The sequence below is a fragment of the Mugil cephalus genome, chromosome 18 (assembly GCF_022458985.1).
Source record: "Mugil cephalus isolate CIBA_MC_2020 chromosome 18, CIBA_Mcephalus_1.1, whole genome shotgun sequence".
In the NCBI taxonomy this organism is placed as follows: domain Eukaryota; kingdom Metazoa; phylum Chordata; class Actinopteri; order Mugiliformes; family Mugilidae; genus Mugil; species Mugil cephalus.
The window spans coordinates 16,098,531-16,114,025 of NC_061787.1; the positions used below are offsets into that span (position 1 = coordinate 16,098,531).

The 15,495-nt window shown below is 43.2% G+C and overlaps 2 protein-coding genes across 7 annotated transcripts in view; both read right to left on the bottom strand.

Moving 5' to 3' along the window:
* The window catches only part of phldb2b (pleckstrin homology-like domain, family B, member 2b), a 37,189-nt gene extending 34,425 nt beyond the window's left edge, over positions 1-2,764 (bottom strand). For 3 of the 6 annotated variants that reach the window (XM_047568327.1, XM_047568326.1, XM_047568324.1), the window contains exon 1: positions 2,508-2,764. In XM_047568327.1, the coding sequence (XP_047424283.1) occupies positions 2,508-2,540 (33 nt within the window). In that variant the 5' untranslated portion in view covers positions 2,541-2,764. The remainder of the gene's footprint in view (positions 1-2,507) is intronic. The other 3 variants (XM_047568329.1, XM_047568328.1, XM_047568330.1) reach the window with 2 other exon arrangements.
* Positions 2,765-6,914: 4,150 nt separating this feature from the next.
* On the bottom strand, positions 6,915-15,248 carry plcxd2 (phosphatidylinositol-specific phospholipase C, X domain containing 2). Its single transcript, XM_047612160.1, has 8 exons — positions 14,768-15,248; positions 14,417-14,553; positions 14,118-14,237; positions 12,696-12,749; positions 12,451-12,606; positions 10,037-10,147; positions 9,531-9,661; positions 6,915-8,094 (listed from the first exon to the last, which is right to left on the bottom strand). The coding sequence occupies exons 1-8, from the start codon at positions 14,868-14,870 to the stop codon at positions 7,935-7,937; spliced, it is 972 nt and encodes a 323-aa protein (XP_047468116.1). The 5' UTR covers positions 14,871-15,248; the 3' UTR covers positions 6,915-7,934.
* Positions 15,249-15,495: the final 247 nt, after the last annotated feature.

Here is a 15,495-nt window from a genome sequence, read left to right on the forward strand (position 1 = left end):
CCTTTTATTTTCTCATCCTTGTCTTTCCTCTCTCTGTCGAGGTCCTTCTCTTTTTGTTATTTCCTTTACATCTGTTTTGTCTTTCAGTCCGTTTCGATTACCTTCAGCGTCTCAGGACAAATTCGATTGTTGTTAACGTTATTAATTTAGAGCAGATGTCTCGGCGCACTAGTGGGAACTCTTCAGCCTCCTACAGGGGTGAGCGTGTCTGCTTTTATTCAATAAAAAAGAAAAGATAAGCTGCATAGTGTTACTATTTTACTGTTAGCCTGGGAGTTTCGCAAACGTGTATACCTATGTTTTGAAATAATGCTCTCGCGGACATCTTGGCACCTCGGACTGGGTCTGGTTGTTGAGATAAGGCTTGAATCGAGGCTATTACATCAGTAACAGATCTTCTTCAGCACTCAGTAGACACAACATCCGGATTGTTCTTTATTACTTTTAATGCATGTATTCGACGCTAGCTGTGTGCTTCCTTTGTGCATGTGGGTAGCTTACATTAGCCTTAGGAAAAGGGAGGGTTTTCTGAAGCTGGCGTCGGGCCGAGGTACGAACTGGACCGACTGAGTGTGGGAAGAACATAAGGGAATGAGTTGCCCTCAGCTCTCAGATTACCTTTATCTCATTTGTTTTAAAATGCTTTTTTACTGCGCTTTGCCTTGTTCTGTTCCTCTCTTCTCTTTCTCCATCCCTCTGTCTCTCGCTAACATGCCCTCCCCTTGCATTCCAGCGTTGCCCTCTCCTCCTCCCACCTGACAAAGCCAGCATTGTATCACAGATGCTGTTTAATATGGAGTCCCTCTCTCAGTGTCCCTATTATGGAGCAACTCGAGGGGCTAAATTAGGTTATCTTCCTCGCTTCTCTTAAATCCACAACGTATGTGTGTGTGTGTGTGTGTGTGTGTGTGTGTGTGTGTGTGTGTGTGTGTGTGTGTGTGTGTTGAAGATTTTGATTTGAATTAGATTAATATGTTGCCTATGCATGCCTGCCCATGTACATAAGAGAAACTTAAATGTGACAAAGTGCTAGGGTGTCCTGTGCATGTATGTGTGTGTGTTTTGGTTGAAAACTCTCAAAGCTGATTAACACAACTTGACCTTGAGTCGCTGCTAGAACACAGCAAACTCTCTCACACTCCTATTTGCATGCTTTTTTTCTCCCCTATCATTTATCAAACCTGCAAGATCTTCACAGGAAACAAAGTCCATTGTTATTGCAGCTGACTCAGTAGTGGAGGAAATCAAACTTGAATTTCTATTGTGGGTGTGTGTGCCTGTGGAAAAGCCCAGATTTCTTCAACTGCCATATGCAGGGGATCAACTGTTGTTTGGTTTTTCAAGGGGCCCGGATATGACAGGAAAGGGAAGGAGGGACAGTGATATGGTAGAGGGACACGGTATAATCCACTTTACTGACTCTTGAGCAGAGCTGTTTGACTGGATAGGAAAGAAGAAGTGGAGATGGGCTATGCGGTCAGACCGAGAGAAATGAATGAAAACACATACAGTGAAGGAAAAGAGATTAATGGAGGACCGAAAAAAAAAAAAAGTAGTTTCCCCAAGTTGCGCCACTGGCCTCCAAACATAATATGATATCCTGTACTGCACTGACGACAATCCAAGCCTTTACGATCATAAATCAGCATTACACATGGAATCCAAAAATCTTAATAGCTATTGGACGGTAACTCCCGCAGTCCAAAAAACAATGCACATTCTGCAAAGTGGATATAAATCATAAAGAATACACAAGATATTTTCAGCATGTGGTAGAAATCTAGCAGCTGATACAGAACAAACAGTGTCAGGTCCTCCTTATTTCCATGTCATGCCCAGAGCCAACTAAAATGTTTTTAGCTTAGCATATTAAAGTCAGTTTTTGCTTAAAAATGATGTTGTGGTTAAACAAATTTTGTTCCACATGGACTGATTTCATTCTTAATAGAGGATTAGGTTTGGGGTTAGGGTTACTCTAGTTAGTCCCATCTATTCTAAATTTGATGCCTTCCAAACACGAGTGAAAGATTGGTGAATGCATTACTGGAGAAGCTGCGTAATATTATAGATGCACCAGTTCAGATCGACTGACAAATATCCACTATCACATTGTATCTGTCAGATGTAGAATATTCGTAATCACTGAAAAAAATTTTTACTATTTGCCCCATTGTATACCTGTGCACTCTCCACTGACAGGTGTGGTATATTTGTAATGTGGCAATATGGGCAACAGTCAAGGCAATTAAAAAATATAATAGCATTCATCTGCTGTGGATATTCTTCATCTGCAGACACAAACAAAACATTCCCTGTTTTTAATTTGCCGAGAACAAAATCTTCAGTCAGAGCCGGATGAATTTATAGCTTTAGAGGCAAACACTGAACAGAGCTCACAGAGCTGTGGACTTAATATGCCTGTTAGTGATCCCAGTGAAAGAACTCAAACATTTGTCTTGTAAAAAAAGAACCAAATCTGTCATTTTCCTATGTACAAATGTGCTCACCATCATTAACGCCGGACTGGCCACTTTGGTCATCGTGCAGAAAAGGTTGCAGGTGTCCCGAGATTGAGGATTATTTCGGATGGCAAAACTCCCAGAAATATTGTGCTGCTTCTCTTTTTATCCTGACAGTAGATACATTCCCTGTGCCGCATGGGCAACCTGTGGATGCCTGTGAAAGACTTTTAACCCGGTGTCACGCTCGCACACGCACCGAACGCACAGAGACGTAAAAAGCCAATTGCGACGTGTAGTGGAATGTAGTAACAGCTGGAAGTGGAGCTGGAGAGGGAGCAAGGGGAGGGAGTCTCTCTCTCTCTCTCCCCCTTGTTGCTCTATCTCTCCCCTCCCTCCCTCTCGTACTCAAACTCACACACACAGAATAATATGCAGGTGTTAACAGACCTACACTTGACCTCTCATCATAAAAGGTTCAAAGAGAAAAACCTTTGGACTGACAAAGGGAGGGAGACAAAGGAGAGTAACAGACAGACAACAACGAGTGAGAAAAAGAAGAGGGAGCCTTTCCTCAGACCTACTTGGCAGCTGAAGATAAGAAAGGATAAGAAGCATGTTTAGCTAATGATATTACAACAGGGAGTCTACTCGCACCCTCACGGGACAAAATCCAGGCCTGATACTGAAGGTTTGAATTAAAACAGAAATGTCAAGACTGGTGAGCAAACACACATGGGCATGTGAAAGGTTCCTGTATGATTAAAACTTTTCAATTCAAAACTGTCATTCAGTTTGTAGAATAGGAGGCGGTATGGTTACAAATGTACCAGTGGTTCTGAAAGCCACCACATACTGCACAGCCACATTTCAACTCCCACTCTTTTCCCCAAGTAGGTGAAATTCCTTATCACCGTGATTTAAGCCGGGCTTTATTTGGAAACAACTGGGATCCATTTGTGCACATTCTTCAGCCAGGTGAAAACTATGTGGATTTTTTTTTCATTAACGGAGGAGCTTTTCTTTCTGTGCAACCAAAACCCACCAGGCATACCTCGAGGGCGCAGGTGCAAGACGGACCCAACGCAACCACCCCTCATGGCAAGAACAAACCACATAGCCCGAGAGAATGTGCAACCAGTGAGCCACGTTTCATTTCATTTTGCACAATTCCCTGACAGCATGTTATTTGCATGTAAAACCCTTGTGATTACATTTAATCTTTGATTTTTGATTTATCAGAGGCTGCACAAAGGGTGCTGATTACATCTGCGAGCAGTGGTGGGCTGCCTGCTGCATGAGCTGTGTGCACCGTCTGAAAAACCTCACCTGCATGTTCTGTCACGCAGCCGCCTGAAGGCACAGTGGGGCACGAGGCAGATGCCATAACTCCTGCATCACCACTTTATTTGGCAGATTTTTCCACGTTGTTTGCAGTTGATCGGGGCAATTGGGTAGAGCATAAACACAGCCTCGATCATGCAGAATTCAGTTTGGACGCGGACCACCTTTAGGTGTCACGCATGAAGCATTCTTATGGACGCAAGGTGATAAACGCAGCCCCCAAGGAGGTCCTCTGGTTAGGACAGAGGTCGAGAAGGGTTTGCCTGCACACATGCACCAAAGTGCACGGGTGTACATACACATCCATAGAAGCAGGGCTATCTTATCTCTCAGGCACCAAACGGATCCCTTCATAGATAAACAGGAAGACAGCTTCTGCTTCCACCCTCTACTGCTCTACTTTCTCCACTGCTCCTTGGTACGCCATGACACCTGGTATGTGTAGATACGCTATTTGGACAAAAGAACATCGCTCACACAAGCAGATAACTCCAATTGCATGAAGTTCACAAACTCTGTGCTCTCAGTCTGGAAGGTAAACACTGAAGCTTGGCAAGGAGGTGATGACGCAATACAGTCTAGACTCATAGCGGAGTGTTTGTCAGCTACTAGCAGCTATCGCACATAATAGAAACGCATCTAGCCTCAGTATTTATTATGCTAACATGTCATCGGGCTTTATTGTTCATCTACAAAGACTCCATCTTTACCAAAGCACCACTGGAAAGTCTTAAAAAGGCAACAGCCAAATGTTATCAGGATAATGGTGCCTGAAGATTGTCTCGCAGCGCCTTTTAACTTTCTTTCTTGTCAAGTGCTTCCAGGAGCTATTAGGCGATTATGTCTCCATGGTGGCTTGCTAGCAATGCGAGCTGCAAAGCTTTCCCAATGACATCATGCCCGGGGCCCGTGGGTCTGCGAGAGCCGGCGAATGTTTGACAGCATTCCTGATTGAATTCCACAATTCCCGAGTGACCTCAGGAGGAGGCTGAGCAAGAGCTCTGGAGCTTTTAGGAAAGGAACGTGCATCGGGAGACCACTTTCATTCAGGAGAGTGAGTTCACCATTTTTAACAGGTTTTTAATAGCCATTATTAATAACAGTATACTCAAGACCACTTAGCACCAGTACTTTAAACAGAAACTACAACAAATGGAAGGAATCATTTTGGATTAGCTTATACAGCTCATTTCATTTAAGTGGAACCCCTGACATATTCATCCACACGCTTCTAATAACACCTTGATGACAGATGATTTAATGAAACCGACTATGCTGTGGTTTGTGGGTGAGCTAGGTGCACTTTGCAGGGGTCTGCTGCAGCGCCTCTCTACACGTGTTTACTCACGTCCTTTTCCTTCTTTAAGTCGTCTCTTACTCGGTCGGGACAGCCATGAGATACAGTTGTTTTTACAGCTGTTTCAATACTGCAGTCGTCGCGGCCTCAAAGAGAACACTAACAAATCTGTGTGTAATGGATGACCTGGTCAGCTCTGGTGTCTGACATCACTTCACACCACGGATATAGCAGAGGTTATATGAATTGAAGCGCCGGTCCACTCATCTGTTCAGTGTTAAACCACGAGTTTAGGCTGAGAATAGTTCGATTTCTTTATTTAACAGAAGCGCACAGTGTGTGACCAAAATGTGACAACGGTTGCGCCACTAAAAATGAATTGTAGCTTTAAAGATTGGACTTAGCACGATTATTTGTACGTGATGAATCTGCCTTTTCTCTTTGGCAAAACGTTCACTCTGCTTGTTAGAAGGGGCTTAAGAGTTGGATCTGGTAAGAGAGAACTGACACGATGAGAAATGATGGCGCGTAGGTGCCAAATAAACCGATGTCCAGTATTGTGTAGTTGCAAGACTACTTTGAACGAAGCCTCCTTCCGGAACAGAAACAGTCGTGGGGTGTTGCGAGGCAGTTTGACGACTATTACTCGGATGATTAACATCGAGATCATGCTCGAGTTGTCGCCTTCTCCTTTGAAACCTGGGAAGCCAGCTGGGATACGGTGAAGTAAGAGAAAGAGAGAAAGAGAGGACCAATCCAAACAACAGAGGAATGCTCTCAGTCCGAGTCGGCTGCTCTGTGCTCTCCCACTTGCCTGCCATGGTATGTGTAATTACTCCTCACTTAAAGTGCCTGTGCTTGCCTGCGTATGTATGTGTGGGTGTGCGTCGACCTCACAGTGCTTGGTGACCACGCTCAACCCTGTCAACAATGCGGCCCGGCCAGAACGCACAAGTGAGTCCAGGAGTGTCGAAAGCAAGGACAGAGTTGAGATGAAAACATTTAACGACGCTGCCAGCGAAGGAACAAACAGCTGTTCTGATAGCACTTCATCTCCGCCTCATCTTCTCTCTGCAAATGAACCGTACCTCTAGCTTTATGCCTTACAGTCGCCCTTCATTGACGACAACTGGAGTCGATCATTTTTTTCCCCCCTTTTTCCATTTTCCTTTTCACTTTTTTCCTCGGTGCTCTATAAATCCTCCCTTCCTCAGCTTCCCTACCCCGACCACAAGAATGCAGCGTTTACTGTCGCTGCACTGCTGACTGTCTGTGTCATGCATAGTAATCACTGGGCCTGCAAAGCACACAAGCAGAGTGACACATTGTGAAACACAAATGAAAAAACATTTCAGCCAACAATATTATTTTTTCTACTTTTTTTTTTTGCCATTGCTGCATACATGTTCTGTTTTATGGAGTCTGGTGCAGACTTGATAAGCACCATACATGGCCACATACACTCTGGTAATTCTATAGATATCCTATACATACCTTTTACAATAGACTGTTTCTTTTTCTGCATCCCTAAATACCGAGCAAAAAATACTATCACCATAAACATTTATAGCTGCATGTCTGTATGCATTTTATGGGGATTGTGGCACAACTTCCACACATATTTGGCTTTCCCGCTGCAGGTCCCCCATACAGGTGCCGCTGCCTGCGTCTCGTGTTAAATGTGTCGAGACAGGGTTGGCACAGTGGGCTCCTCTTTCGCAACAAATGACTTAACATAGAAACAAAAATACACAGGCAAAAGTGCAGCCTGTACTTATGCCTCCAGCTCATTTCATTATTGCAAAACCACCAAGTGCAAAGTTAAAAAAGCCAACTTTAGTTCACTGGTCAAACAATTATTAGTGTGCATGGAATACAGCATAAACAAATTCCACTGTCCACTTGTGTTTCCCTGAAGACATTACACCACCCACTAAGTCCAGTTCCTTTTGTTTTAGCTTTGTTTTTTGTTTTTTTGATTTAATATGTTCTGGATGACTGAGAATTTATACAGATATGTTGTCTTTGTGTTTTAACACATCTATAAGTAGCCTGTAAAACAGGAGGTTTTAAGTTATAGGTTCAGTAACTAAAAATAACAAGGAACAAAACCAACAACGGCAAAAGTCCAAAACAACCAGATGTTAAATCCCTATGCTGTATATTCATCCAGGTAACATACTTAGACATGTACCACACAGCTAGACCAGACCAGGCACCCCTATAAAAACAGCACAAGGTGTTGACCTGGCCTCTAAATTCACTAGATCCCAAACTGATCGAGTATCTGTGGGATGATCTACAGAGGCCCCTCCCCTCAACCCATAGGACCTAAAGGTCCCCTCACAAGGCCTCATGTCTGTCGTCTCATGAGTAAAACCTTTTTGGACTTTTGCACAAGGTAGACAAACAGAGTATTAGGAAGGTGGTCATAATGTTATGCCTGATCGGTGTATATTTCCAGTTTTTGCCCACAAGAGGGAATGGAGGAAAAGGTATCTACAAAGGCAGCTAGAGCTGTGGTATGACAGGATTATGGGTTATGAAGGTGGGGAAAGGAAAAGCCACTGGGCATGTCTGTTTTTCTCTATTTCAACTCTGTCCTCTTTTTACTCGCAACACTGGGCCTGAGACGATGCACCATAATCAAAAATGTAACTGCATATTATCTGATGAGTTCCTGCAAGGTTTAAAGGCTTTGTGACAGGCTCACCGAGAACCCTCATGCATCTTAATCGTGAGTGTCCTCTGTGGAAACACTGAAGCTCTAACAGCTCGAAGGAGAGCTAAAAGTTCACTGTGGGCGCGCCCTCGTCCTGTTGTGAAAGCCGGTGTCATCTTGGCTTGCGGTCCTGATCGGACAGCAGTAGGTTATTCAGTTGGATGACAATGTTGGCAAAGTCGGTGAGTTCCACAAAGTCAGAGGTGATGATGTTGACGCCGCCCACTCCCGGCCTCTGGGCCTCAACCCAGGAGATAATGGTTGGTAGATTTCTAGAGGCACAAAAGAAGAGGTCTGTATCAGTAACAAACATCCTGCACTTTCAGTTTTAATCAGAAGCGATTTCCCAAACTTTGCTAACGTGCTCAGCATATGAATGCCAAGTTTATGTTTCTGTAAATTGGTAGTCATGGCTTTAGCAATCAGTTGTTCCTTTGATCCATCAAATGTGCAGATTAGAGATATGTCACAGTGTTGGAGCGAACGGAGCGAAAACAAAAGTCGATGTTTGTGTCCATCTGTCAGTGAGAGACACTTTCTGTTTTGGTTCTCGGCTCACACACACACACACTCGGGGACACTGAAGCCGTATCACTCCTAACACCCTGAAATTCTCCACTGTGTTCCAGCCACCGGCAGAACAAAACCAGGAAGCCAGACTGTTTATCCAGCGGCGATAAACAATCCCATTTCCTCGGAAGTGCAAAATTAGGCCACCTCCTGTGACGCCGGAGCGTCGCTTGAGAAGTTTTATACCCCGGCGCTGGTGGCTGCTTCTCTCAGATCTAAAGGCGTGGGGAGTTTGTACTCTAAGTCAGGATTTCCACTGTCATTTCCAGCTAAATCCTCAGCTCAACGAGCCAGACTGCCTTAAAAGTTTGTGAAAATCTGTCAGTATTTGCTCAGGGTAAATCAAATCTCTTATTTGAGTTGTGAGATTTGTTCCTCTCCGATATGCTGCAGTTTAGATTGAGATTAGAGCTGCTCCTTAGTGAAACCAGCCAGTAAAGTGGTAGGATGTGTTAAAAGATAAGGCAAAAGTAAAGATGCATGCTGGGAGGTCAGTATGTTGTGTGTCAAAACGCATATCCCATCAGTGATCTAACTCCTTGTCTAACTGTAAGTTGCAGTTTAAGTTTTTAGAAACATAAGTGACGGTATAATTACAGCATTTCTTACACTGTGGTCTGTTTTGTTCTAAGCATGACATGAGGAGCATAGACTGTACCGCCCTCTACAGGCCAGAAGTTGCACTTTATTCACACAGTTGCTTTGAAATATTGTAATTGCATGTATACATGAGCTACTCTCCAACCTCTTTAAGTGTACAATTCACAGTTTATATATAGTTTATCATTTTTTTTCTGTATTTTTTAAAATACTTTTATTTATATATTTTTTTTACCTTGTGTGCAGTGTGGGATTATTACAGTTTTTAATGTAGTACTTTGTTTTACTAACTGCAGGTACAAAAATACATTTCAAAGTGCATTGTACTATGTATAACTGTGCATGTGACAAATAAATCTTATCTTATCTTATTTTATCTTGTCTTGTCTTATCTTATCTTATCTTATCTTATCTTATCTTATCTTATCTTATGTTTCTGTTTATATGCTGTAAAGGAAAAGGAACAACATCCTTAAAAACAAGAGAAGCTACTATAAACCAAAAACTATTTATATCATCACTTAACCCAGTCACTTACCTCTCCACCAAATAGTTGCGTAGCCCCCAGACCAGGCCCTTGGCCACAGTGTTGACCGTGGGAGTCAGGATTGCCTGTGACACGTGGAAGGACCCCTGTTTGGCTCTTTCCTTCAGTGTAGTTTCCAGGAACTAAATGGCAAAAACGTTCAATAGAGGGAACCTCATCCAAAGAGCTTTTTCAACAGGAGAAATGTTGTTGAAGTAGTAACAACATATTGTACAAACAAGGATAAAGCATGTTGAAGGAAAGAAAAGAAGCAAATGGAGGAATACATGAAGGAGAAGTGAGTGGCTTAGGATGATGACAGGTTGGAGAAGAATATGGAAAGAAAAAGTAATTGCTACTTTCGTTTTTGTTTTTTTTTGTTTTTTTAGCTAGAGCCCACAAAGTAAGAGTAAATCATTAATTTAATTTTCTCCCCCAGAAAGAATTTAATTCAAATATGCAGATACTTCACTTTGCACCTTGGTCCAAGCACTTGTACACAAAAAGGGTTCTCTGACCTGTATAAGCTTGTTGGGTTCAGTGGTGTTTGCCCAGGGAGCAGGGATCTTGTTGCCAGGCCACATGACAGAGACGCCCTGACCCAAAGGATGATGGTAGAACACGATCACCTTCACAGAGGACAAAACACGATCGATCACTTACTTGAAGAAGGAACAGGCTGACCACCATACCTTGCACGTATCTCAAGTTTCAGGTTCTTGGGCACCCACATCTCAGAGAACTGCCTCACCTCAAAATAGAATAACAACGACTTTGCTTCCTGAGAACTCAGAGGATGGTTGAACTGTCAATCTGACTTCAACTACCCACGGAATCCTCACGTGGCACGGCAGCATCTTGGCAGCGAATAAGACGACCGTGTAAAGGGTCATGAGGAGTGCAGAGAAAATCCCAAACACACAGTTTCCTAGTCTGCTGAAGCCATTAGCAATAAAGAAGCCCTGCCCAGCACGCAAAGGGTTTGAACTGCTTTAGGAATAACATGAAAAACAGCAAAAGGTGTTGATGTGGCCTCTACATTAACCACATCCCAAACTAATCAAGTATCTGTGAGATGATCCACAGAGAATAAGAATAAGAGTAACCTCTTGACAAACCCCACATGACAGAGGGGGACCAACACAAGGTGGTCATAATATTATGTCCGATCTGTGTACATGTGTGTAGACATACTGTATGTTTTCTTCTTTTTTTGAAACATACTACTTTTTCTGCAAAAAATCTAAACCTACAACAAACATGATGTGATGTAACACCCGACTTCAATCTTACTTTGTGATCACCTGTATTATTAGTACACTTTTATTTAGTTTAGTGTTGCATATGATTGCAAAGTCAAACATATGACTCAACCATTCTTCTTCACAGTGCTGATTCAGAAGTGAAGCAATATGAGCACAGGTAAGGTCACAGAGTTTGTTTTTTTTTATTTATTTTTTTTGCCACTGGCAAACAGAACATGGAGGAAGGCCGCCCTCTGCGTCCTCTTCTACACTCTCTCTCCTTCTCCTTTACCAACTAAGCCAGTTACAGATTAGGGTCATGGGAGCAGGAGCGATAGAATCTAAATAAGACATGCTGTAGTAATGCATTGCAGGCCTAACGGTAGTCACCCCTAAAACAGGAAGCCCCCATACTCTGACACATGTGTGTGTGTCTAAGGTTGGCTGACGATAATTTCTGTCCAATTGTCTGTGTAGTATGTTTTTAGCAAAAATAAATAAAATAGCACAAAGAACTATAATTGGGGAGTGTGTCTAGCAGGATGATATGACAAATGACAAGACAAGTAAAATATAAGAAAGAGAGAACTGTAGGAAAGATTGGAAGGAAAAACAGAGATTAAAAGGCTCAAAAGCTAAATACACTGAAAAGAGAAAGGCGGCTCAGGTGGTGGAATGGGTGTTAATGGGATGATGCTCCCCACTAATTCCTCTCCAGGTAAATCACAGGTTGCTGGGATTACTGTATCGGAGCACAAAGGTTAAGTGAACAACAACAAAAACATCAGCCAGCTGGGTGGCAGCAATTCTCCATTACCTCGTGTAAACGTGGAAGAAACAGAAAGGCACTAACTCAAATAACCACGTGTTTAGACCTAGGTATGCAGAAGACCATCTCCGAACCACTGACTGTATATACTATGGACAAACCCATCATGGCGTCACCGGTAGGATTACGATACTCGAAAATGAAACCCGTGGTCACCAAGTTGGAAGAGGTTTACTCCGCCCACATGCGGATATTCCAAATATGGACATGAATGAGTTATAAAAAAATTCATGCCCCTGAACGGTCGTCATGAATAGTGAAATAAACTATCAAGACCAAAAATGTTTTTGTTTTTTTTCTATGGGGATTTGCTCCCTTTTGGAACCAGCCTCAAGCGGCCACTCGATGAACTGCATTTTTTTGCACTTGGCATGGGCCTCGTCGCTCAGACCCGGAGGCTGCTGCTCGCTCTGAACGCACAACATGTCCAACACTGAACATGAAAAGATGCAGCAGCAGAAGACCACGCCAAGTGCCACTCCTGTCAGATAAGAACAGAAAACTGAAACTACAAATTGCAAAGAGCTCAGCAATTTTGGACAATAGAAGATGGGAGAAAAATGTTGCCCCTTCTGATGAGTCTTAATTTCTGGAGCAACATTTAAGTGATAGGGTCAGAACTTTGCTGAGCTGATAAAGATAAAATCACAGTGAGTCCAGAATATATGTCATGAAGAATCAAGGACGTTGTGAAGACAAAAAGCGATGATTCCACCCGAGCACTAGCAAAGAGGCCAGCGGCTGTGTATAACTGTTCTACTACCATATGTATATGCGGGTCAAAAGCACAATCAATACAGATTATTGTTGGAAGTTTTGGTTGGTGAGGAACATGTGTTGAAATATTTCATGATCTCACCTGGTATTTCTTCTCCCAGAGGTAGTCCAGAGTGATGGTCTCCACGGCACAGTTGTTGCACAGCTTGCCGCCAAACACCTCCTGGAGCATGTTAATGAGGTACACGTGGTGCTCTGCCCCCATCGCATAGTAATGGTTGAAGTCCAGAAACACTACCTAAATCGACCAGACATCAGATTTCATCAGTGTAACTTTAGCCATTTGCCCGTGTGTTTACACCTTCTTCACAAATGTGTGCTTCTCACCTCTTTCCTATGTCTGCCAAGGAAAAGGTTGATTTCTAACAGGCAGTCTCTCACCTTGAGGGGGAAGCAGAGTTAAGGTTTGGATCAAAACTTGAGGTCCATCTTGTTTTAGTTACATTTAAGTGCCCCAGAAATAACTTGAAATGCCTTGTTTAGTTAGCAGAAGGAAAAAATATGGGATTGAACACCATCCCATAAATGTGTTTGGAAAGTCTGAAATCTAATTAACAATGTTTTGCAAGACTGAGGCTAAATCTGGAAGACTCACATGCTGTTTTGAAAGTCTACATTGTGTGCTGACAGCCAGACTCTCCTGTCTCCAGACTTCAGCGAAGAATAACCAATATGTTAGGAGCAAATGTTCATGACTCCAGGAGCACGGTTGCTTTCCCAGACTGTCTTTTCCAGAGTTTGAAACCAGAGCAGTGAGAGAACAATGCCAAAAAACATCCTACTGGCAAGCCCGCAGTTGTTGGCAAATTTCTGAACAGTGTAAAGTGTGCTCTGAAAGGACACGCTTTCGTAATATGAGTGCAAATGTGCATCTGTCAACGTTTCTAAATAAAGTTTTGAGGTTTAAGAACTATTTTTTTTTTCTTACAAACATGTGGACAGCAGCTTTCAGATCACCATTTACGGTATTTCAGACTTGGAAACCTTGTAGGAAAACTATGTGTCACATAGAGAACAGCACATGTTAGAATGACCTGGTTCAGGAGAGGGATGATTACAGCTAAACACACAACCTTTGAGCCCTCCTAAAGGTCACTCACGCAGTCAAACAGTCACCGTTCATGCTGAGACAGGTCTCGTGTCTCAACTAACTGAGACTCATGTAACAACAGCCTTTAAACCTTCCAGGAACTCATCAGACAATATCCAGTTATATTTTTGATTATGGTGCACTATCTCAGCCCCAGTGTTATGAGCAAAGGCCAAACTGAAATCGGAGAAAAACAGACGTGTGGCTTTCCCTTTCCCCACCTTCATAACCCAGACCAAATCCTGTCATACCACAGCTCTGGCTGCCTTTGTAGATTCCTTTTCCTCAATTCCCTCTTGTGGGCAAAACTGGAAACATAAAGCGATCAGGCATAACATTATGACCATATTCCTAATATGGTGTAGGTCTCCCTTGTGCCTCCAAAAGATTTGTGACTCATCAGAGAAAGGACATGGCCTTCTGAGGCCTTCTATGGTGTCTGGCTACAGAATGTTGTTAGTGGGGGGCCTTTGCGTCCTTCAGCAGAACATTGAATTGTCACAAGAATATCAATATTATTCACTTCACCCGCCTATAGTCATAATGTTATGCCATGTGCCATATGTTCAGAGTACGTTCAAAGCACTGGAAACACAATATGAAAATAAAACTAGTTTTACGAACATTTAAATGTCGATAACATTTACTCCTTTCCTTACCTTGTGTCCAAAGAGGCCATGAATAAAGTAGATCTCATTTCCAGGCTCGCCTGGTTTGGAGGACACCCTGAGATCAAAGTAGCGAATTCCTGCATCCAGTTGCTCCTTAAAAGACAGGTTCTAGGAATCACATCACATTAAACATTACGTGTGGCTGCAAAACCCCAACACATCTGCTTAACGTAAAACACAGACCTTCAAAAGCTGCCCAAAAATCTATCATCTCATATATCACTTGAAAGCTACAAGCTTCCTCACAAGGAGTTTTTTTGTGGACTGCAGTAGATTGAGAGCAGTACCTGTGTCATGGACCACTTCACCATGACTTTCTTGGCTAAGACACTGAACATGGTGGCCAGGTACTTAACATAAGCCTTCTGATCGGGGCCAACAGGAGCACGCACATCCACCCAGTAAGTGAAAGAGTCATGAGACCCTGGAAGAAAATGGGAAAATGGGGAAAACGAATAGCAGAAAAACATGGCTGAGCTTTGTTGTATCGTACTGCATTGGGCATGATGGGTTTAACTGTGACAATTATCAGTCAGTGTTCTTTAACATCTGTTCCATTCCTCCAATACTGTAACTGGCTAAACTTCTAGTTTGTTGCCATCATTAAGTTTCGTGGAGAAACTAAACATGTGGCTCACCTGGCACGGCGAGGTGTTTGAGGGGCATGGCACTGAGCTTGGAGGGGAGTGAACCCATCCAGTCGGCGTTGACATTGCCGATCCCCGCAGGTCTCGTCTTCATGTCAAAAGCTGCCCGTCAACAACCACCTCAGGAAACCGCTCTCTGGTACAGATGGACTCCGGTTGACGGATTCCCGTGCGCTCCCAGCAGGTAAAAAATACCATAGGTCATCTTGGCGCGCCAACATTAAAGATCTACATATTCGTGGAGAGAGCAAGTCCGACCCATTTCTTCTGCCGCTAGGTTATGGTGAGTTGTTTTATTCCAACCGGCAAACCTGGCACCCGTTGATCAGGCCGGCGGCGAGATAACGACGGTGATAATCCTCTTAGAAGGAAATTCCACTGGTTACCCCACCCCGCCACTTCTCCTGCTTCTTGGCTTAACCTGCTCGGTGTGGACTGTGTATGCCTGTTTGATTTAAGACCATCCCTTAGACACACAAACACACTCAACACTGTTGACATTAGATCGGGGAAATTGTCACGGCTGGGTCGTTGCGTCCAGACTCAGCAAACCCTCACGTGTAGGTTGGAAGGATGAACGCATTAATAAACATAAATCAGCTCATATGGCTCATCCCACCTGTGACCGCAGAGGTGATGAAGAATGGCACACCTAATTGTAGATATTCTCTTCTTTTAATAGAAACTTGTATTTATACAAGTTAGCTATGCCATATGGT

Bases quoted from the DNA above. Each gene is read 5' to 3' on its own strand.
- plcxd2 (XM_047612160.1), bottom strand. From the start codon at position 14,870: ATGAAGACGAGACCTGCGGGGATCGGCAATGTCAACGCCGACTGGATG. The intron at 12,607-12,695 runs GTGAGAAGCACA...TGGTCGATTTAG, and splicing joins TTGGCAGACATAGGAAAGAG to GTAGTGTTTCTGGACTTCAA. The intron at 10,148-12,450 runs GTGAGATCATGA...TCCTCTGTGAAG, and splicing joins TCTGGGAGAAGAAATACCAG to GTGATCGTGTTCTACCATCA.